This window comes from Rattus norvegicus, chromosome 6 (genome assembly GCF_021556685.1).
Source record: "Rattus norvegicus strain SHRSP/BbbUtx chromosome 6, alternate assembly SHRSP_T2T, whole genome shotgun sequence".
In the NCBI taxonomy this organism is placed as follows: domain Eukaryota; kingdom Metazoa; phylum Chordata; class Mammalia; order Rodentia; family Muridae; genus Rattus; species Rattus norvegicus.
The window spans coordinates 42,535,174-42,559,587 of record NC_141539.1 but is presented as its reverse complement, the minus strand read 5'-3'; the positions used below and the strand labels follow the sequence as shown (position 1 = coordinate 42,559,587).

The following is a 24,414-nucleotide window of genomic DNA, read 5'->3' as shown; positions in this document are numbered from 1 at the left end:
TAATAGTGACTCAAAGGTGTCCCTTTCCTTACTTCCTCATTAGCACTTATTGTCAATTGATTTCTTGATGAAGGTGAGATGGGATCCCAAAGAGGTTTAAATTGATATTCTTAAGGGTCACTATTCAAATTACTTTTGAGGATTCTCTGTAGCACATTTTTTGATTGGGTTGTTTTCTTGTTTTGTTTGGGAGATCTTTGTGTAACTTAGATGTTAATCTGCAGTCAGAGGTAGGACCTGTGAAGCTTTTCTCCCATTCTGTCCTCTGCCCCTTCACTCAGTCAGCAGTTTCATATGCTGTACAGAAGCTTTTTAGTTTCATGAGGTCCTTTTGTCAGTTGCTGGCCTAGTTTCCTGAGATGGAAACTGTTTAAAAAGCCCTCACCCATAGCTGTGTCTTAAAGAATACCCCCTACTGTTTTCTCTAGCAGTTTTAGGTTTATGGTAATAGGAACTTTATTGGCAACCCATGGCTGAAGAGGTCTTGGTCTCTAGGAGAACTTAACTATGTTGTTTAGCTTGTCCTGGTATCAAGGTGCCTTCTAAATACATGCATATTTGTCATATATCCATGGACAGATGCAATTCACAGCCTTGACCAGAGGAGCTTATCTGTGCAATAAAAGATGATGAATTCACAGATGCATGGCAATTCAAGGTGTTGAGTTAGAATGACGATTTAGTGTCCTGCCCTAGTTAGGATATTTATACAATTCCCTTTAAGGCTGGCAGTGTATCAACAAAGAGAAGTAGGAAAGAAAGGAAGAGCCAAAGAAGGAGAGAAGGGCTCAAATGCTACCTTCTGGGAATGAGTGAACCAACATCATGATCTCACAGCGGCTATGGCTGCTTATAATGGACCTACCAACGGTAAGTCATGGATCAGGGAGGGACTCATGGGGCCCTATTCTACTACTGACTACTGATGGATTCTGGATGAGGGGAAGGCATTTTCTTCTGTTTCCACTGATGAGACTCCCAGGCTCCAGTGGCTAGTTCCAAATCCATGATCATAAAGGCAGCCCTGGTTTAACTCAGAAAAGTCGCAAAAGACTTTACTGGAGTAAAGGGAGTAAATGATTTGTATATAAGAGGGCAGATTAAAGAGGTTAGGTAGTTCAAAAAGAGTATTTGTGTGTGTGTATGAAGTAGTCCTTTACTATACAGTGTAATTCTTAACTATATACTAAGTACTTATCTTTACATCCACAGAAGAGTATAGTTCTCACCCGGCATCAAAGAAGCTTCCCTTTGCAGCAGATAGAGGCCATCACAGAAAACCAGAGCTACTTAAAATACAGAGAGCTGATGTATCCAGCTACAACATAACCATTACACCTACGGGTCAAGGAATATCAGAAGGTGGGAAGTGAAAGATTCTAAGAGCCAGAGGAATACGAAGTCTTCTATGACTGTGTCTCCTAGAAATGACAGGGAAGTATACTCAGGACACTACAACAATATGGCTGCATTAACAGTGTGCCTAAACAGGACCTGGACAATGACAAGACATGCTAACGGGGAGGTGGGATACCTCATGGGGTCTCACCCCTCAGCAAAGAATAGAGGCAACTAATGACTGCTCATTAGTCTTGTCCTCCTCAGGGATGAGGCCCCTAACTGGTCATGTAATATTTAGTGGTTGGCTCTTTAATCAGACACACAAGCAACACTAAAGTTTCAGCATACTGTATTTATCCATGTATACATTTAGATAAATAATAGTAACAATAAAATAAAAAGAAGCCCTGAATTTGAGAGGGACCAAGGATGCCATGAGAGCAGTTGGAGAATGGAAAGGGAAGGGGAGAAATGATAAAATTATATTTTCATTAACAATATTTTAAAAGTTTTAAAGATTGGATGACACCAATACAACTCTGTATTGTGTGTGTGTGACAGCTCTTCAAGTACATCTTGAAATGTAAGTCAATCCTAAAATCCTAAGGGTTGCTTGTTGACTTCCAAGAATGCATCAAGGCAACTGCTGCCAATTCTGTGCTTCCTAGCAAGCTCATATATTGATGCCAGCAGAGGAAGGAGAAAGGAGCAAGTTCATGTGAGCAAGGAGATGCCAGGGCGGGACTTAATTGCTCACACTCTAAAGGGTCCTGTGTCTCGATGATGGATGGGGACATACATGGTATACTTCCTGCACCACACTGAATGGGCATTTTCCAGGAGAATGCCTTATATTTACCATAATAACTGGCAAGGAGTAAGAGACATTTAGAACATGTATGAATGCATACTGTACTAGTGGCCCTGTAGTAATACAAGCAGTGTAAATTAACAAACATCACAATTCAGGTATATTAAAAAAGCTCTTAGGAAGGTAGTAGTGGGTGTATACAATCTAATTCTAGACCTTAATGTCTGACAACTGCTCGTGAGCGCCTCTCCTCTCCAGTATACCTGAATGCCGTTGGACGTTATGGAACATGTGGAGATGGAGCCTCAGTGGAGGAATGTGACTCAGGGCAGGCATTCATAATCTGGTTCTGCCTCCTACTTGATCTCCGCTTCCTGCTCACACTCATGCGCTCTCAGCTATAAGCCACTCTCACCAGTGTTTCCCTCTGTGATACGATTGGTGTATCTGGTTAGGTGGTTAAGGCTCCATTAATCCTGTTTGAGTGCCATATTTTCATTGGATTTGAAATCAGCCCCCAAAGAAATACATGCTCAGGAGAGGCATACTGCAGATACAAAGCAAATGACACTTGTTCTAGCATAAGCTACAAGGGTTCACGCTGGTACAGCATGGGCTGTGTACTGAGAACAGCCACATGTTCTTAGTTCCACAGGCATGGTAGAGCAGACCTGTCATCCTAGCACTTGGAAACTACAAGCATGAGAAACAGAAAAAAGTTCCAGGTCATCCTAGGGGTGTAGTGAGGTTGAGGCCATCCTGGGAAACCTGTAATCTGTCTCAAGAAAACAAAACAAAGCAAAACACCTGAAAAATAATGGCCATACAACCAAACATGTGGTGGCTACTTCATTCATACTTCAAATCTTAATCATCTCCGATGTTTCCCTACCAGAACTACAGGGATAGTATACATGCATATCAAGAAGCATATGACACATAACTGTGTGTGCAGGTGGGTATCCCTGCATGTGTGCGACGGCTGGCAATGCGCATGTGCAGGGTTATTCACTGTGCATGCTCAGGATAGTGGACATTAGACTTACACTGTTGGGACTCATGGATGCTCGCATGACAGGAGGAAGAGGAAGGGCAGAGAGGGCCTGGCACAACACCTAGGCAGGCAGCATACAAGTCAGATAGAGAACTGAGTGACCCCAGAGCAAAGCTTTAGGAGGGCAGGTGTCCAGTGTGCCTGCAGGGACTCTGGCTGCAGCTATTTGAACATAAACTCTGAGGTCACTACGGGACTCAGTCAGGTAGCTGGGGAATGGAAAACCAAGCCAATAGTAGCTATACCAACTCAAGAATGCCTGTTGGGAACAGACGTTACTATATGATCTTTATTCTTCTCTGGCTTTTTCCAAGAAGAGAAAAATCCACTGAAGCCTTTCCCAAGAATCCTTTGTTATTCTGTCTCTGGAATGAAAGGGAATATCTTGTTCTGCTTTTGCACTCCCTAAAGTCTTTCTTGAAGTTTGAAATATAAATAGCGTGTATTCCAAAGACTCAGGGTAGATTCTTTTTTGTATCTGGCTAGAAATTCATAGGGAAAAACACTGTCTTCTAACTGTGAGATGGCCCCAGGTGCACAAGACTCTGGAGTTACCGGAAGTGGCCTATGCAGTAGCAGAGAGAGCCTCGACAGGCCAGGATCCAGTGCCAAGTCCACTTGACAGAAACTGGAGACTGGGGCAGGGATGGCAGCTGCTGTGTGGAACACTGGAAGGCTCTGCAGGGTACGGCAGGCAGCACCTCCACCTGCTCCACCACATGATGCACCAACAGCCCCTGCCCCTGCAGATTCGGTTCAGAGGCAAAGCCCTGTGACGCACTGCACTTCCCCTCTGCTCTCCCTTGTCCTCTACTCGTCCTTCCAGCAGGCTACTGCTCGCTCTACAGCAGTTACTAGAGCTATGTGCAAGCTTGTCTTCTCTGCAAAACTGAGGTCCCTGGGCTGAGAAGTTACTTCTTACCCACTGATGACTTACTAGAGCAGGACACACAGTAATCACACAGAAGAAACACATCTCTCTTTAGAAGAAGGGACTGGAATTAGGCACTGCTGCACTTATGTTCTTATTTGAGAACATGTGCAAAGGGGCTTTAGAAGCTATACAAAGTATGAGGCAGAGGATCTGCTTACAATAATTCCTCATACTCATCAGTAGCTTATCCTGTGTGCTCTCAAACCTGGGGCAGAATGGAGCTTAGGAAGATACACACTGTTATCTGTAAGATACACTATATCTCATGAAGATAGACAGCATCTGCATGCTAAGCCAGGAGCCACAGTAAGCAGAGCCGAATTCTATGGCCCTGGACAAGTGGTGAACTTTAATATCCTGAAGGCAGCGAGAGCACATGCACAGAATAACCACACTAAGAATTAAATTTACGAAGAAGTTGGAAGTGTTACAATGGGTCAATACGGTAGAAAACACACGTGCCTATGTATCTCTATCGAAACTATATACAATAATATGCGCACCTGAAGAGTAATAGGGAAAAAGGCACTTTCTTGCTCAGTACTAAGTGAGGAGTTTCTGAAACCCCTCCTTACTTTATTTTCAATGGAAACTGGCTAGCTGTAGAAAGTCCAGACTGGACTGACATGGATATCAGCTGGAATAAAGCTCTAAAGCCAATGACTTGCAAACCTGTTAAGTGGCTGTGGTGGAACCTCTCCTCATAGCTTCATATTCAAATGCTTTGTTCCCAAATGGTGGAACTGTTTGGGAAGCATTAGAAGGTGTGGCCTTGTTGAGGAGGTGTGTCACCAGGATAGGTTTTGAGGTTTCAAAACCTCATGCCTTGGGTCTCAGAAGAGAGTTTTAAATAGTGTTGAAAGATAATGGGTACTTTTTAAGTTGGACTGAATGCACTTTGCATTATGATATAGCCAAAACACTATGGGTGCAAGGGAGTAGAATATAGTGGTTTAAATGGCCTCCATAGGCTGATATAATTGAATTGTTGGTTCTCAGTTGGTTAAACTGTTTTGGGAAAGATTTAGCCTTGTTGGTCAAAAGTACATCACTGGACATGGATTTAAGGTTTCAAAACACAGTACCAAGCCCAGTCGAGCTTATTCTTTTCCTCTGACTTACAAATGAAATATAAACTCTCAATCACTGCTCTAGCAACATGCCTGTTTGCCTGCCTGGTGCCATACTCCTTGTTATAATGTCATGGATTCACCCTCTAATACTGTAAGCTATTAAATGCTTTCCTTTATAAGCTGCCTTGGTCACGGTGCCTCTTCACAGCAGTAGCAAAGCAACTAAACACAAGGAGAGCTATTCAGTGTAGATGGACTAAATGTCCTGCTTACCCATTGTCCACACTGGTGCGAACTGCCCCAACAACACCTTCCAGGACCTGGAGGGGGTCACGTGACCCACAAAGATCAGCACCAGTGCCACTGTGATAAGAAAGAGGATAACAGAGTCAGAAGAGGTCGGTCAAGCCTCAGAAATGCAGTTTCTATTGACACACTCAGGTGAGCCCAGTTGGAATACGGCATGGTGAGGTACTCGCTCACAACTCTGTGTTCTGGGGGTGAAGTGCTAAGCATGGGAAACTTTGCTTCCCTTAGGAGCTTATGGTCTAATTCATGCATTCATTTCTACCAGGATATTAACACAACCTATTTTGTCATTCAAAAGTAATTGAAAATTAAAACATCTAAACATTAAATGTGTAATAATTGCAGCTTGATGCTCTTAACAAACTATTTACTTACTCTCTAGAACTCTAGCAAATTCCCAAAGTACAACACAGGAAAAAGAGACTTTACATATTTTCAGAATATTTTCAGATTTAAACCACCTGCTAGATTCACTTTTAGGCCTTTGCCATTTTCTTCCTTTGCCTACTAAACTTAAGAGATACACTCAAAGCCCATGCCCAACAGTGTGCTTAGCCCTGAGAGCCAAAGTTTACCTCACCATGCTCCAGAGCCGTCTATAGCTGCAAGTTTTACATTGACATTGGTCAAACGTCTTCAGTATCCTGCCTTTAGAATCAGTCTGTTCTTTCAGACTTGATCAGAACCAAGTCTCCAGTAGCAGAAATGCCACAAAGGTAATAGTGTTTCTAATGTTTATTTTGTGAGCTTTATCTGGCTAAGAAATGGTAATTGTAAACAAAACGGTACAAAAATGGCAAATAAATATCTGTTATCATTTGAAAATGAGGGGTTCTCATAGGCAACAGCAGAGAAATCATAACAGACTAATAGAACAAAGCTTTATTAATGTGGAATTTTTATTTCTAAAATGAAGTGCTGCGGTATTTTGTCTGTCTCTGCATAAAATTGCTAGGTACCTCAGAGCATGAATGTGAGAGCTGTACGAGGCTGGGGTAATTAAACTGATAAAGGCTCATTTGATTCAGTTTAGCTTCAGAAACTGACATGCATTTAATCAAAAAGTTCCTCAAGAGCAATACAGAATTACAAAGAATGCTTAAAAGGAGAATAAATTAAATACAACTAAGTCTCTTAGCCTAATTACATTATTCACAGAAAGTGCAAGAGGCCTCATTATTCCCTTAGCCTCGCTTTCTCCTTCCCAAACGTCTTGCTCCAGGTGCTCCAATGTGCCCATGTGCGACAGGAAGCAAGACCTTCTCTACTGCCAAGCTTCCCCCACTCACGTCCTAATGTAAACACCCCAGGACAGTCTATCTTCCAGTCATGACTTGCTTGGGCCCCATTTCTCACTGCCTCCAAGAGTGGGAATTAGAAGAGGCGGAAGCTCAGCACCACACTGACGGCGCACGGCAACGTGGCTCTCGGCCTCCTGCTTCCCATGTCATTTGCCCGTCTCCTGCTTCTTGGCAATGTGCACAAGTGAAGGAGCCCCACCAGGGATTGGCTTTATAGCATGTTATAAACATAGTACTAATGAGGACACATACTCATGTTCTCCAGTCTCAAGAAACTCCAAAGGCCATCTCTCAGGTCTGTACACTATTTGAAAATATGACATACTTCTACATGCCTGGGACATTCTACACATTGGGTACAATTGTTGGAAAAGTATTACCCTTAGGTGTTCTGTAACGGGTACTTCATAGCTTACCTCAATGAAGAAATTATTTGAGTGATTGCAGTGTGCACTACATCCTTGGGTGAGATGTTGACAGGACCAATGGCCACTTCTAGCAGCTGCTGAATCATCCTTAGAGGCTGGCCATCTAAACACATGGCCACAGCTTGGTCATTAAGCTTCCCTTTTTCTGCTCGGGACAGATCATAGAGATAACTGTATTTCTGCAGTACTTCCTGAAGAGAAAAAATAATCAACACCAAAATTTGACCAGGAAATTAAATGCATCTCTACACAGAGAACATATTTAGAGGGGCCACAAACTCCATATATTCCTATCATGAACAGCACACCAAGGGATATGAATTGGCTCCCAAGGCCCTGGACTCAAACTCCACCAAGACTGACTGTGACTACTAGCTTTACCACTTATTAGTACAGTGGGCTGTCGTGATTGGAAATTTCAGCCTCCGTAAAATGACAGTGAGGACAAGAGGGTCTTGTGATCAAAGGGCACTGTGAACACTATCAGGGATGACATAAAAATCAGGTACAGAACAAGAGTATGAACTGAACTGTTTCTAAAGCATAATCACCATCATAATCTTTTAAACAACACTTATGCAATCCCAGGCATTATGTATGTGGTATTTAATTAAATATTTGCAACAATAATCTGATAAGTACTTTTAATTAGTCCCATCTTATCAAAAAGTAAACTGAGGTTCCAAGACCCTAATAACATGCCTAAAAGTCACACTGCCACCAAGGACAGGAGCTGAGAGTAGGACCTGGAATCATTCTCCATCCATGTTATATTGCTTCGCTGTAAATGTATAAGACCCAACACTATACGAAATAACTGAGGAAGTCTGCCATAGCTGTGGTTCCCAGCATGTCACAGAGGCCACACATAACCACAGGCAGCCACTAGATAACAACACTGCTTTCTATCTGCTGTTTCCGTGGTAACCCCAAACAATGCCTCATTTAAAAAAACAACTTCCATATGAAACTGAACGTGTGGAAGAGGTGAAAGCTGTTCACGTAATTCACGTTAGATTTGGAGGGTTAAAATCTAAGTATGAAATTAATGGGGCAGATTTACAGGGTGAATGTTATTTCAGCCTTTTTCTCTTTTGGGAGCTTGGGGGATATTTTTACACAGTCTTACTCTGTAGCTCTAGCTGTCCTGAGACTCCTTATGCAGACCAGACCAGCCCTGAACTCAGAAATCTGCTTGACTCAAACTGAGTCAAGCAAGTGCTGAGATTAAAAGGCATGTGCAACTAAACCTGGCTCAAAGTATCTTAAGAAATCAAATCAACTATTGGTCAATTCAGGGACCACAGAGTCTCCCACAGGAGCTGGTAAGACTGAAGGGCACTACAAAGAACAAGATGGCACTTTAAATGCTAAGGTGAAATGAGCAGGTATCTTCATTAACAGCCCCCTTATCTACACCATGCTAGCTGCTGAAGGGCATTTGCTACCAAGAGAAAAATGCCAATTTTATGATCCTTAACATAATATATACAATTGAAAAGCCAACAAGAATATATAAATTTTTATACTAATCACTTTTACTTGAAGATTCAAATTTTACCCCAGATCTTATAACTATAAATTCTGGTATAATAAATGTTGGGAAAGAAGGAACATTGAAAGCCACAGTAGCTTATCTGCTGTTCATACCATTATTTAGTGGTGTCCATTAGACAGCCTAACTGACAGGAAACATAAGGTAAATCAGGTCCACTTTTGAATTCAGCTCACCAGCAATTTTTAGAAAATTTTTCTAGAATGTTTTTCTCTATGTATATGTATGCCCTGGTGTACACGTGAAAGTCAGAGAACAACCTGCAGGACTCCATTCTCTCCTTCTACATGTGAGTCCCAGGGAGAGGATCGAACTCACCTCACTGGGCCCCGCAGCAAGCATCCTTAGCTGCTGAGCCAGCTCCCTGGGTCCCACTATCTATTAAATGAGAGGTTTACACTGATAGGCAAACCAACGCCCATTTCTCACCAACCTGAGCTTAAGATTTAGTGACTGCCTACAATTTAGGAAAACAAAAAGGTTATCAGTTTTCTAAGACCCATTTGCAATGGCATTATAGGGCAGGTAGAGTATTATTTTTGTATTTAAACAGCATTTGCCTCATACAAAAGCCATTTATGTAATGATCTGTCACCCTCTCAACTATGGAAAAGAATACTCTAAAGTCCCACAACTGTTAAAATAAAATGAAGTTGGCCATGGTGGTAGAAACCTATCATCTCAACTGTCAGGACATTGAGTAGAGTGATTGTAAGTTCCAGGTCACCCTGGGCCATACAGTGATATCCTGTCTCAGAGCATAGACACCACACACATATATGTATGCACACAGATACACTACGTGTACACACATACACACACATACACATACAAGTGCATACACCACATACATGCACACAGCACACACACACACGCACTATACACACACAGAGAAGTACACACACAAGCAGAAAAGAAACAAAAAAGAAAGGAAGCTGGTACATGGAAGTGGGGGTTCTGTAAAGCAGAGCTGCTGGGGGAGAAAGTTTATAAAAACATACTCCATTTAAAAATGCCATAATAGGGTTAGAGAGATGGCTCAGTGGTTAAGAGCACTGACTGCTCTTCCAGAGGTCCTGAGTTCAATTCCCAGCAACCACATGGTGGTTCACAATCATCTGTAACGGGTTCAGATGTCCTCTTCTGGTACATCTGAAGACAACTATAGCCTATTCATATACATAAAATATGTAAATAATTCTAAATGAGTGAACTTTTAAAAACTAAAGATGTCATAATGAAACGCCTAATGTCTTATATGCTAAGTTAAAAGGAGCAGAGGCTGAATAGATGGCTCAGTGGTTAAGAGCAACTGGCTGCCATTCCAGGGATCAGGTGCCTCCTGGCATCCACCTAGCAAATCACAACCAACTAATACTCCAGTCCCAGGGAACTCACCACCCTTTTCTAGCCTCCATGGGCACTGCACACACATGGCTCACAGACACACATGCAAACACAATACCCATACCCATAAAATAAACAGATAAATACATGGGGCATTCAGGAATATTTCTAAAAATTAAAAAGAACAAAGTTTCTAAGGACCTCATATGATTTCTGGATTTTTAATAGATTCCTAATACACAGGTCATTAGACCTCACAATGGGCAAGGACTCCTAAGCCTCATGGCGGTTTTTTGGGATATTTAAGAGGCTTAGTTAAAAATCTAATAGGAACAATTTGACCAGCCAGAAATTTCCATCAGTAATAAAGGTATATTGGAAGAATATATCAGAAAAACAGGTTGGAATGTATGCATATTTTTAAAATATTATGAAGTGTGCATTGGAAATTAGCATTTCTGAAATTCTTTAAAAATTTAAGAAAAATGGGTTGGAGCCTCTATTGTGATTCACTTAGAAATGAAAACATCCAGTAGCTCCCAGGGATGAGACCCACATTCAGCATGTCTCAACTTTAGAAATCCCTTCTCACCTGGGCACCAACCCTGTGCTCCCTCAGTTCCTGCAATAACACGCCAACACCCTACACCTACCTACCTTTCCCTCTTTCAGATATCAACTTTGGCCCAAATTCATTTAGAAAGAGAAATGAAAGCAATAAATAACTGAGTGGTAAGAGGCTAGAAGGACCACTTTTCACATCCACCATTCCATCAACACCTCTGATCTGGTTGAGTTCTTCACCACCCACAAATTCTCTATCTTTAAGGTTGCAGAGTGGTAGGAGCTTTAAGAGACAGGATCTAGTGAGAGGTCAGCAGATCCTGTTTCTGCCTCATTTCTTATGGATGGTGTGAGAAGTTTTAGTCCATCATAGCTATCACCGGCTGTACAACAAAGCCCAACTGTCCCAGACTGAAACTTTGCAAAGTACAGCATAAATACATTCGCTCCATTAAAAACATCATTTTAAGTATCTCTACAACAGCCAAGAGCTTACACAGTTACAATGTGGCTTTGAGGGAAAGGGAATGAATATGGCGATACTATCTAAGCCAGTCTTTCCCGGGTGTCTACTTCATACCTGCTCACTATTCTTCAGACTGAGGATGAAGCTGTGGCTGAGGGTTTCCAGGTGGGCAAGTGACGTCTCCAGATGAGCCAAGGCATCTGCATAGGTGGCCTGAGAACCACTACCTTCTTGGGGGTCTTCTTCTGAATTTCTTTTCCTTGGTTTTTCTATGAAATGCTTGACTGTCTTAATGGCCTTTCTGGTCATCTCTTCACGTGCTTCTACTGATAGCTTTAAAAAAGACATTAAACAAAGTCAGGAAAACAAAGAGGTGTTTCTTATGTTTGACATATTAATAAGGTATTAGTGGGTAGAATAAAAGTGAAATCTTAACAGATGCCAATCAGTGATTGGCACTTTAAAGTTTTGTTGTTGTTTTTCCTCCTTTGAAGAAAAGAGTGTAATACCAAGTAGTCTAGTCAGTTGTTAAGCCAGACTTTGAACAATGACAGCAGTCAAAGAAGGTAATGTTCAACAGAATGAAACTAGACTTCCCACTGAGTGTTGGCCAAGTGCAAAGCCAGGGACCTATTTAGAATCAAAATGGCCAATTCTGAACATTTATTTACTATAAAGTAAAAATCAAGACACATGAACTGCTGGGTGTGCTAGTGCCTGTCAGTAACCCCAGACTGTCTCCTGTTGACTACTCAAGCCCATTTTTGCTATATCCTCAAAAGGACTGAGTATTGCTTTAAATAAAATAAATGGTCTTTAACAACATCTTAAATTTCCTATTATTTCTTAGAATTAGTGACTGATAAATTTCTAAAAGATGGAATCTAGAATGCAAAGTATCAGTGACTACACTAGAAAGTACGTGTTCCCCAACCGTGACTCCAAGTTACTTCAGATAGTTAGTTTGAATGTTGATAGCTGACATTTCGATTCTATATAAATATTGATTAAAGTTACCATGGTGAGGTACTGTTTTCACTGAACTAAAGTTTTGCTTTGTGAGGCCGTTTTGTAGTATATTCTGTGGCCTCATTTCTTCCTGGGTCTTGTTACTATGAAGATGGTACAAAAGAATCAGAAGCCTCGAACTCAGTGGTTCTCAGCCTGTGTGTCGAGATGCCCTCGGCAAGCCTCTATCTCCTAAAATCTTTACATTATGAGTCATAAGAGTAGCAAAAGTGCCATTATAAAGTAACAACTCAAATAGATCTATGGTTGGGTTCACCACAACATGAGGGTGAACGTGAGGTTAAAGGGTCACAGAACCAGGAAGAGTGAGAACCACTGCTCTAACCAGACAAGGTTCATTGCAGTGTTGGCTCTTCCTCTCAGGTAATAGCGACTCCTTCATCTCTGTGGCTCAGAAATACCAGATGCTACAGCTATACCCACGCATGCTCAACAGACTTTCCCCTCGGCCGCCCTGCACATGCAAAGTCTGGGAGGGTCAAGGGGAATGAAATGAAATCCATTGCATGAAAGCAGCACATTCAAGAGACTAAAGTAGGAAGGCTGAAAACTTGGCCAACCTGGCCTCCATGGTAAGACTCTGTCTCAAGAGAAAAACACAAAACAGATGCCTGGTCCACATCATGGAGTGGTACCCAGAGAGTTCATCCTAACACATACCATACAACTTCCCGGCTATCTTCTGCATCCTGACACATGCACCGAGTGCACAATGGCTGAGTGCTCTGACAACATCAAGGCTGAATCACAGTGCTGGGAATCTTTTCCTGCAACTCATTTCTATTTGGGGGCAAAATTTTAATTTGGGGCAATTATTTGAATAGGTCAGGTTGCCTAATACTCTTCCTGCCCTACTGTGTGGTGTAGAGAAGTTCTGAGAGTAAACTAACTAGAGAACAGAAAAGGGGAATAAGGTAGGTGTACAGAAAGCATATTCCTAGGGAATTACTCATGGGATTCTTTTATAATGTCCTTCTTCAAAATAAACTCATCAAACTGCATAGCATGAAACTCCAGCTAGCTATAAGCTGACCTACATCCTAGACTCCAGCCACACAAACAGTCTGTAACTCCCAGGACTCACCTCTGCCTCAGTGGGGCGTCTACTTGCCCTTTTATGGCAAAAGAAATCTCTATTCAGGCTCAATAGCAAATTAATGGAATCAATCCAGATCTAGGTAGTTCTTGAGCTCCCACCTTCAGTCCGGAAGTCCTCTGCTCCAGCAACCAAGTGTGCATGACCTAACTTCTCAAGTGTACACTGACTTGGCTTCCCAGCACCGCCCAGACTGGCCTCTCTGTACTATGGATTCTCATCCAGTATGTGCTGATCACCCCAGTGGTTGGCAACAGTTTAAACTCTGATCTTTATACCACACCATTATCACAAAAGACATTTTCTTTTTCCTACTTTAACGGATTCTTCAAAGTGACTATGGAAAAGAACTAAATAGCCCCATACTTAGTATGAATAAATAACCGGAAGTTAATTTTCTGAGTCAGCTATGACAGTAAGAAGAGGAAGAAATTATGACAAAAGAAGGCTTTTATCTGAGCCAGAATTTGACTCAACTTAATGCTTTTTACCATTTTACTTCAGACAAACAAGCTTACCATGGAAAACTGCAGAGCATGGTCAGGAAATTCAAGTGCATCACTAAATCAAATTTAGACATAATTTAAAAAAGAAACAGCTTCACTATGATCAAGGGTATAGGAATAAAGAGGAGAAATAAAAAGCACCAGAGTAAGAAATAGCAACTTTTTTACTCTACCTGGTGGTCACATGACATGTTCATTTTTAAAATTACTTTTGAGTTCTATTAACATGCCATCAATACATCACTTTTTCTTACTATTCTTTGTTCCAATAACTGTTACTAAAATAATGTGGATTTTGTGAGATTAGGACAGTAGTTAGGACAGGTGAGATGGCTCAAGGGAGGGAGGGTGCCTGTTGCTAAGCAGCATTCAGTATCTAGAACTCACATGGCAGAAGGGACAGAGTGAGCTCCATCTGCTGTCCTCTGACCTCAGTACACACAACAAATGTAAAAACTTTTTAAAGGTAAATGGCTGAATTTTTCTATTATTGAAAAAGAGATATGGACCATCTAATTTCTAGGTACTTCAGAAAAATGAGATAAAAGCATGAACCAGGCTCATAAAGAAAACATGTATGACCAGGATGTGTGGAGGAGCAAAAGTTCAAGTGTCATGGCAGCAGCACAGTACTCTGGATCTACCTTCAAAATACACCATCTTCTCTGTTCTCATCACCGTTGCCTCTCCTGGAGAGTGTTGCCACGGTAATAACTTGCCCCCTAATATGACAGGTGGCATGACACCAGCACCCCCTCTACCATACCCCACTTGTCAGCTTCCTTGTAGGAGGGATCAACCACATTCTAGCCAATGAGATCTGACTAGAAGTGGCATGTGCCATTTTGAAGGAAGCAAGGAAAGCCCTCATGGATCCGTCCTTTTCCATCTCACCCACAGCAGTTTAGGAACATGTGGAGTTCATGTGGTACTGATACAAAATTGTAGGGTTCCACCAGCACAGGTCCTAAGTGATTTGTAGTATAGATCTCTTATTCCATTTGGACTATGGGAGACCATTAATCTTTTGCACAGTTAAACCACCATGAACCTTAGCCATTTCTGACAAACAACAGGTGTTAAGAGACTACCATAGGTATTTTTGGTTATCAAATCAGACACTGCAAAATTATCAACCTTAATCTGTAATGAAATACTTACACACTGTTGGTGGTTCTAACTTGGGGACCATATACTATATATACATATAGCATGTCCTATGTCATATATATATACACACTATATTCATATTATATATCAGATACCATATATAATATAGCATTTATCCATATAGTATATCACATACCATTTACCCATATAGTGTATCTTATACTACTTATCCATATAACATATCTTATACCATATATCAATATAGTATGTCTTATACCATATATTTATATAGTATATATCATGGTTTGTATATGCCTGGCCCAGGAAGTGGAACTATTAGGAAATGTGGCCTTGTTGGAGTTGGTGTGTCACTGTGGGCATGAGCTTTAAGACCCTTATCCTAGCTACCTGGAAGTCAGTATTCTGCTAACAGCCTTCAGATGAAGATGTAGAACTCTCAGCTCCAGCTGTAATATGCCTGCCTGAATGCCACCATGTCCCTTCCTTAATGATAATGGACTGAACCTCTGAACCTGTAAGCCAGTCCAATTAAATGTTGTCCTTAGAAGAGTTGCCTTGGTCATGGTGTCTGCTCACAGCAGTAAAACCCTAACTAAGACAATATGTATCATATCACAAACCATTTATCCATATAGCATACAATATACTATTTATCCATATATAGTATAACCATATATCTATATATTATATCAAATATAATACATCCACATAGTATATCATACACAATTTCCATATAACACACTGATTATCCATATCATATAGCATTTATCTATATAGTATATTATATAACATATATTTATATAGATATTGCATATATCAATATATCATATTCATTTAGTATAACATAAGACATTTATTGATATAGCATATCACATACTGATCAACGTGAAGATATAGAGGCTATAATATCACGTTAGTAGTATGTGCTGAATGTTATAGGATATTATGGTCAAACAATATAAGAGATTAGTTTACCAAACTATTATCTGGATTTTATTTAGGAACCAAATAGGGTAGAGAAATAACATAGAAATTCTGGGATTTATATGGTTGAACAATTGCTATTTACACACCAGTCGTAAAAGGGAACATTGAGAAATGCACAGATAGCAAATGCCAGGTAAAACCCTCAGAAGATTAAAATGCTTCAGGGAAAGATAAAGCAAGGGTGTGACTCCTGTAAATTCTCTCAATTGGATAAAATGACTCAGGGCAGAGATCCAATTAATGATGTGGACCTCCACAAAAACCTGATAGCTTTAAGGCAGCTCTTTTTAAATTGAGAGAGACAACAGATGGGAGTAATACATCAAAGACCTATAATCAGAAAATGTCTCAAGACAAATAAGCAAACAAAAGATGCCAAGGGTGCAGTTATGTGCACATGTTGCTAACAGATATCAAATGTACCCGATTTCGGCTAAGTTTCTGAAAATGTAGTACATGGCACAGCCCCAACTTAGATGCCTGTGAATGTCTGAATTAACACTTGAGGCTTTGACCTTCTCCAACAGACTGAGGCAGCTGGGCATGCTTTCTAGGACTCAGGCCTCCCACAGCACGCTACAGGGAACTGTGGAGTGAGATGGGAAGGCCTCACTGAAGAAGTGGAAGGATTGGGGTCACAGAGTCAATGAAGAAGGTGGTTCCCAGAAAGCCGATCCAGATTAATTTAGGACTACAACCAACTTCAAATAGGGAGCCTCCAACCCCCACAGGCCAAAATGTCAAACAGCCAAGCAGCTTCTAATAGCTGTGCTCAGGTCAGGGATGGTGTAACATGGCAGAGGTTTTGCCACTTAGTTTCTGGTCCAGTTCAGACAGGGTAGGAAATGTGGCCCGGTGGAAAATGAGTTGACTTTGAACTCCATGGGGTGGCTGGGGGTTGGAGAACCATGGGTAGCAGGAAGAAGACTGTCTGGAGAAAGCCCTCCTGCTTGTCACACCCCTGGAGTGAGGCAGGCCCATCAAACAGGAGAGAAAGATCATGCAACTGTGGGCTAAAATAATTCACCGAATTTTCATGACCCTTCTTCTCCTTGCAAGGTGTCTGAGGAAAATAAGTCTTTGTGTAACTGAGGAAAACTTGTTTGGTTGGGCTCTTGTGATCTTGGGGTTCATCTATGACTCCGACATTTCCCACAGAGCAGTCACCTGTCTGGGTATGCACTTGTGTACATAAGCAAGCACATAAACACATCTGTGTGGTAAAGAGAGGTAAAAACCAAGTGTCTTTCTGTTATTCTCCACCTTAGTTTTTAAGACAGGGATTGTCACTAAACCTGGCGCTCATTCACTGATTCAAGTAGACTGGCTTACCCGTGTGTGCCAGGGAGCGCCCTTCTCTACCTCTCTGGCGCTGGTACTACAAGTGTGCACCAGTTCACCAGACTTTGAGGGGATGGTACTCAGGCGTGGGATCCCTGCAAATGCTATGGCCGGTAGAGTAATGATCTGAATGAGGAAAAAAGGAAATCTATTTCAACACTACTTATTTTACCTGCTGTTGTGTCCCACTTGTAGAGTCTGACTTTGAGCAGTTTTTGACATATTTTAAACACAGTACAACGTTTCAAGGAAAGTTTCCTCGTGACAATTATTACAACAAAGCTTAAGGAGGACTACACTGAAACTGCTTTGCACAGTTCACGTCTTTTGTAATGTCCCTTTGTCCTCTTCCACAAGAATGGGTTCTGCTGACTGAGAAACAATGCTCGGGAGTTTGGGAAGAATCTAGAACAAACATAATAGTCTGGGCAGTTCCAGTGAGGCCTGGTTCTACAATAGCAAAAGATTACCAGGTCATTAACTACATCCAATCTCAATGTTCTAAAAAGAAACAAGTGTTAATTCCTTGTGTTAAAGAGAAAAGTCCATGTGTTTAACATTTCTGGTTTCCCTAATCTGTGAGCAAGAGGACCTTGTGCCCTCAACACTTGGGTCCTCACATCCATGCAGGAAAGCACATTCTAAGTGATCCATCTCCCCAGCCCTAGAGTAGTGATATTTGAAAAACACAAACCTGATAATGTCACCGTTGTCCATATCTACTTAATAACCTCCAATTCTCTAAGAACAAATCAGGACCTGCCTCGTGCACCTTACTAGTTCTCTCCAATCTATCTTCTGGCTGTTGAAATGCTGTCTTGGGAATCCTCACAGCTTGACAGAAATGTCGCCTCATCAGGTAGCTTTCCACAACCAGTCTGCAACAACATTCTCTCCTCCTTTCTTTTCTCTCTGAATTATCTTTTTGTTAAAATAACTTATTTGGCTGCTGATTATGTATTGGCTATCACAGCTGCAGCTGCAGCAAGAGAAAACTAAAGCTGGGTGTGCAAACCTTCAATTGCCTACGTTGAGACGGGGAGAGCAAACGGCCAAGCAGTGACCTTGGCCACAGAGGCCATAGATATTGTTTGTTTGGTTTTTCAAATGTCTAAAGAGATATAAAAATCTAGTTTTAACTAAGAGTCTATATAAAACCCACCCATGGACTAAGCTGGTTGCAAGGGGCAAGGTTTGTGAACCTTAAACTTACAACACTAAAGAGCTATGGCTGGAATGATAAACTGAGAACAAAGTCAAACAACTTCCAAAGCCAAGCTCGCTGAAGAACTGGCTCACCAAGCCAGACGTAATCACATGAAAATGTCCTATTGTCCTATTACATTTCCATGTAAACAAACAACATAGGAGAAACTTATTTAGAACAAAATGAGAAACTCTAGTTATCAGAGAAAACAAACTTCAGTCACTCTCTGACCTCCTTCCTTGTCCCTCCACAATCAGTTCAGAAACTCAGCTCTAGGACTCTTCCTGACTCATGACATCAACCCCAAGCTCACCAACCCCATCTATGTCATAGTCCCTGCAAGTCCATTGGCACCAAGTATTTACTGCAATTAAGCAACACCATAACTATTTAACTTTAAGTGTATCCCCACACAGTGGGAAGACAAGAAGTACAGTGAAACTGCTCAACAGCTATGGTAAACAAGCAGGAGAACGAAGGACCTCTAAGAGATGCAATGACACACCATGCTGCCAACACCTCCCTAAATACTCATGGTGCAGAATGCTCAAAAGGTTACAATTGCCAAGTCCCCGCACGGTACCCCATTTCTCTCAGACTCCAAAGAGACAAGGACTACAAAAGAACAACCTAAAGGATGGGACATGATAATACAAACTGGGCTAAAAAATATGCCACAGGGACAGTAACAGGCCAGAGGGACCAGGGGTACAAGGACAGCAAACTGGCAACCTTCCATTTATTCATTGGCTAGACATTTTCCAAGATACAGTGTGCCTTTGTCTCAGACAAGGTGCTGGTGAAACACAAAATTAGATCAAGCCCTTGCCCCTGGCTATGTCACAGTCTGGTTGAAAACATGAAGAAGTAAAAGACACTATAAAGAAGCATGGCCACTACCTAACTAGGGCAGCTACAGGAGGCTTTAGAAGGGCACTCTGTTAGAATGCAAGCAGGCACAGGCAAGTTCAGGAAAGAGCTGCGGAGAGAGATTCCTAAGGAGAGGTTGATGGGTAAGGGAATTCATGCAGTAAAGGAGAGTCTAAGGAAGCCACAAGTCAGCAGCAGGCAGGAGGCAGCAAATTCAGTACCTTGGCTGGAATACAGGGTGCAACAAAGACATGCCAGAGAGGGGAGGAGAGAGACAGGAGGGACACTGCCAGAGCCCCAGTATCAGACTAAAAACACTGCACTTAGATCTTTAATTCCCGGGAAGGGGAGAAAGAAGCTCTGACAGGAAAATGACACAATCTGTACTGGAGTTTTCAGGAAATGCTTTGGTCCAAAATTGACAAGGACAGGAGCCTTACGACTAAGAAAGCCCTCCAAGACGACATACTTTAAAGGTGAGTATGGCTGGACTTTGCACATAAAGCTGACATTAGAGAATTGGAAGTGACTTAAGAAAACCCAATTGTTCCCTATGAGTGGAAAACCAGGTTCTGTGGTTCCCACTGCTAAAATATTAGCAAAGTCAACAGGAAAAAAATGTATTTTACTCATATATTCTCAGCATCAATAAACTTAAAATTGAGTTTAACTACTTACAATTTATTTAACTACCACTGGATAGACAGTCTTTCTTTTTATGCTTCCACTTAAGAGCTGACCCTCCTCTTTCCCTCTCTCCTTCCTCCATTTTCATGTTCAACACTAACAGTGACTGTGTACTAGGCCTGGCTTTGGCACACGGGGCTGCAAGTACAGTCTAAGACATTTACCTTTGATGGACATGCATGCTAATGAAAAACCAAGATAAAATTAAATATTTAGAAAATGTTCTGGAATATAAATGAAGTGTGTAGATAGTAAAGGAAAAAGTCTGCCTTAGGAAAACTGAAGTCCATGAAAAGGCGGCAACTGCTGACCTTCGACCTGACAGAGACCAAGGGAGCAAAGGTGGGGGATTGACTTTGGGGTAAAGAAGTGGCTTTAAAAATTAAACAAAGGCTAGTGTAAAAGAGAATGCTCTATGGTCCTAACTCCTATCTTTCACTGGGCTCTAAAACACCTCAGGGATATAATACACTCTCAATAGTGGCTCACTGAAGGAGACACCTGGGTGCAGAAACGCACACGAGCAGCAGCTGGCAGCGCATTCGAGGAAAATGGGGGAATGGGTTATGAAAAATATCAAAATATTCCAAAGTCTGATCCTCAAAGTTACCATCCTGGAAAAGCTCTCGACATTATAAAATATGTATGCATGTGTGTGTACGTGTGTGTGTGTGTGTGTGTGTGTGTACGTGTGTGTGTGTGTGTGTGTACGTGTGTGTGTGTGTGTGTGTGTGTGTGTGTGTGTGTTTAGCCAATGGAATAGATTCAAGGGATGGCTAAAGCTAGCACACAGGAAATGCTTCCTCTTAGGTTAATGGTCTTCAAACCATCAAACATGTACTCTTAGCACACACATTTATGCCATAGTTATAAATGATTTGATACTATAATCTAGCACTAAGTAATAATCACCCAAGGACTCACAAACTAATATTCAATTCCCACTCATCTAAGATATACACTTGGAGTATCAATTTATTTTCATGTTATTTAACATCACAAATTTTGCTTATTTCTTATCAAATAAATACACTAAAATAATAACAACACAGATCTTAAACACGATATTAGAAGTCAAAGATCTCTTAGGATCTCTTAGGAATTTTTACAAGTTAATTTTGGTTGACAGAGTCATTTCTTCTTTTAGCAAGTAGACTTTTAGGTATCAACATGCTGTATCATGATTAAGCCATATAGAAATGAAAACTGCAAAACTCTTAGCACAAAATGACTATCTAATAGACCAAACCCTAGCATGGCTTCTGAAGTTGAAGGCCATCTTTCCCAAGGAGGGCCCTTAAAAAGGTCCAATGACAAGCTCAAAGCTTCCAGGACAATTTATTGTCTGCCAGAACCTTGTGATAGGCTCATGGAGCCCTCAACTCTCAAGAGCACTTCCTTAGATTGTGCAGTTAGAGCCCCTGCCCGCCCTGCAGTGCAAGTGTTCTTGTACCCAGAACCTTCCCAGGAACATGTTGCTTCTCTGAAACATGCAAGGAAGCAGCTCTCACTCACTGGTAGTTCTTAGGGAAAGAGGAATGGTTTGATGTTGCTGCCCGCACTTCTGTCAAAAACACAAAAAGTTTGTTTCCAACTGGCAAACCCAAAGAGCACCCTTTGTCCAATATCTGTCAGTACCTCTCCTTCAGCCAAGAGCAGTGTTTGAAAACTCTTCCACCTGTTGTCAGGGGTTCAATTTACTCTGCACTCTCCCCTCTTGTTAGTAACTACCAAGTAGGAATCTATCTTTCCCCCTTTACCCACCTTCCAACATCATTTCACTTTGAGGAATCAGACATTTTAAGAAGAGGAAGGGCTCTCTGTGCGCCCTGACCACCAAAGGGGAATTTGTTCTTGTTCTTTAAAGGGAAAGGGAGATCCCAAATTTTGTTTGCTATACTGTACAATAGTTTCAGTGGAGAAGAATTAATTATAATCTGCTGAAATTTTGCCCTTCTTTGCAAGCAGTTCTATTGAAAATAAAAAATTAAACATTCACTACATGAGAGGTAAGCAAGATGTCTTAGGATCTCTTAGGTCCACAGAACACAGGGTTCATGGTTACACTGCTTTTATGGGTTGTTACTTCGTGTTGAAATCAGCTAAGCCTGACTTCAGAAACAGCTGTTCCTGGGCTCGCTGAGTGTTATGCCTGAGTGAGAAAGACATTGGCAAAGTTGAAAGAAACCCTATATTTGCATGAGCTTCTCCAGGATAATTTTATTAGTAATGGAAGTGTGTGAACCACTATGAGAAGCTCTGGGAACAAAAGTCTCTCAATGACTCAAGTGATTCACCAATGGCTAGTGTGGGAGATGGGTGGGGTCATTCTGTGACCTGAGGAAAGTCTAGATGGCATGGATGGGGCTGAACAAAGAAGGGAGGCTGGACTTGAAATGGTATATGCAAAAGAACTGAAGGATACCTTATGCTAACTCCTGGGGAATGTTTTGAACCTCATCCAGCTGCCCATTAAGTCAGCAGCTTCAAATATTTTGTTCAATACCCAGAACAAGAAAGACTGTATATCAAAATTCAATTAGAGAGTCTACATATATTCAGAAACACATGCATATATTCAAAGCAAATAAAACTTTGATGAAGCATACAACCCCTAATAAGATGAGATACAATCTGATAACTCTTGTTCTAATCTCCAGTCTCTTTACAATGCTTACTACAATGCCCTAACTTAATTACAAGATCCACCAATACATTACTATGCATAATTTTAAAATACCTGTAACCTGGTTCTGATGTTAGAATAACTTAATAGGAGCCAGCAAAACTGGGGCTACAAAGGAGCCAGAAGTCAACTCCGCTGTCTTTAACTGGCTTGACTCGTAATCACTTCCTGTTCTGTACCAAGTCAAACACCTCATCTCTCTGCGTGCTGCTACCAAATACTACATGTGGCTTTAGCCACAGAACTGCAGGCCATCCACATAGGTTCCGAAGTGAGAGTCCATGCTCGGTACAGCAAGTTTAGGCACTGATCTTAAATTTTACACACACCCACGCGCGCGCGTGCACACACATACACACACACACACACACACACACACACACACACACACACACACACAGTGCCCCTCTAAGCTTCCCCTGGAGTAGTGTGAGCTGACTCCATGCTATCACTGGTAGTAGATTGGCTCAGGCAATTCAGACTCAAGATAATGAGCACATGGCCAGCCAGGGAATGGAGGACATGGTCAAGGGCAACAGTCAGCATAGTGGAAACCTGATTGCTCTGTGTGTGTGTGTGTGTGTGTGTGTGTGTGTGTGTGTGTGTGTGTGTGTGTGTGTGTGTTGATTCTCGCACTATATCTCTATAGTGATATGAATTAGAAAGCAGTCTAACTCACTGCTGGGAAATAGCATCCTGGACTATTACCAGCAAAATGCCTTATGATGAAGTTAGCATCACAACAGCAGCAGAAAGGTGTGAGCCTCTGTGGCAGCACATGCTGCTGAGATAGCCAACCATGCAGTCTTCCTCATCACTGGTCACATCTCTAACTTTTCTCATCCCTTAGAGGCTAATCTGAACTGAATGTTTACTTATATGTGAAAGCATTCTAAAAGTGACATGCATTAACATAGTAGTGATGAGGCCCCATTACATACAAGAGAGAAATTTATCTCAGTAGAATTGTTCCAAAGTTGAACACAGACGAGAATTAAGGTCAGCTGCTTCTGACATTAATTCCCTATTGTGCTACTGAGAACCATGGCATATCTCACACCTATCCAATCAGTTCAGTTCAGTTCACCAGAATGTAGGGCTACAATGTTAACTATGAAACTTCGTAGGTATATCTGGGTCCACAGAGATTTAAACTGATTTGCTCTGTCCTTGGGAAAATGTATAAAGCCTGCCATGAAAATGCACTGATCCTTTAGGGTTCTCCTTAAATATGGCATGGAAAACCTCTCATCAGCAAACTGGCCCTAAGTGGCTGCATTGTGGTTAAGGAGCCTTGCTCAGTGATGCAGCCAAGGTTAACTAGACAGTAGCAGTTCTCAAAGGGTAGTTTCTAGAAATACAACACAAAGTCATCGCACACTGGACCAGAGTCACAACCACAGATGTTGAGACCCTCCCACTTGTACCACCAAATACTGTGACAGCCTTCACAATGAAAGTGTCCTGGCCTCCAGACTGGTGCCATTTGTTCCATTCTCCAATCATCAGAGTGTTATTCCAAGTGAGAATCCAGTAATGTCTGCCTCAAGGCTCATGTGTAGCCAATCCATGTCTAGGACATGCCCTCTGCTTCTACCTGTAGTGTACCTGTCAGCTTTTGCTAGATGTATCTGGAATACACTTCCTGTTGAAGTCTCCCTTGCGTCAGGGCTCATGACAAGTACATTCAC

At 41.6% G+C, this 24,414-nt stretch overlaps 1 protein-coding gene across 16 annotated transcripts in view; it reads right to left on the bottom strand.

Moving 5' to 3' along the window:
• Nucleotides 1-24,414, bottom strand: part of Nbas (NBAS subunit of NRZ tethering complex) — a 341,775-nt gene that overhangs the window by 89,276 nt on the left and 228,085 nt on the right. For all 16 annotated transcript variants that reach the window (NM_001427446.1, XM_087554759.1, XM_087554760.1 and 13 more), the window contains exons 45-47: nt 11,298-11,516; nt 7,240-7,442; nt 5,487-5,576 (exon numbers count right to left, since the gene is read on the bottom strand). In NM_001427446.1, the coding sequence (NP_001414375.1) occupies nt 5,487-5,576; nt 7,240-7,442; nt 11,298-11,516 (512 nt within the window). The remainder of the gene's footprint in view (nt 1-5,486; nt 5,577-7,239; nt 7,443-11,297; nt 11,517-24,414) is intronic.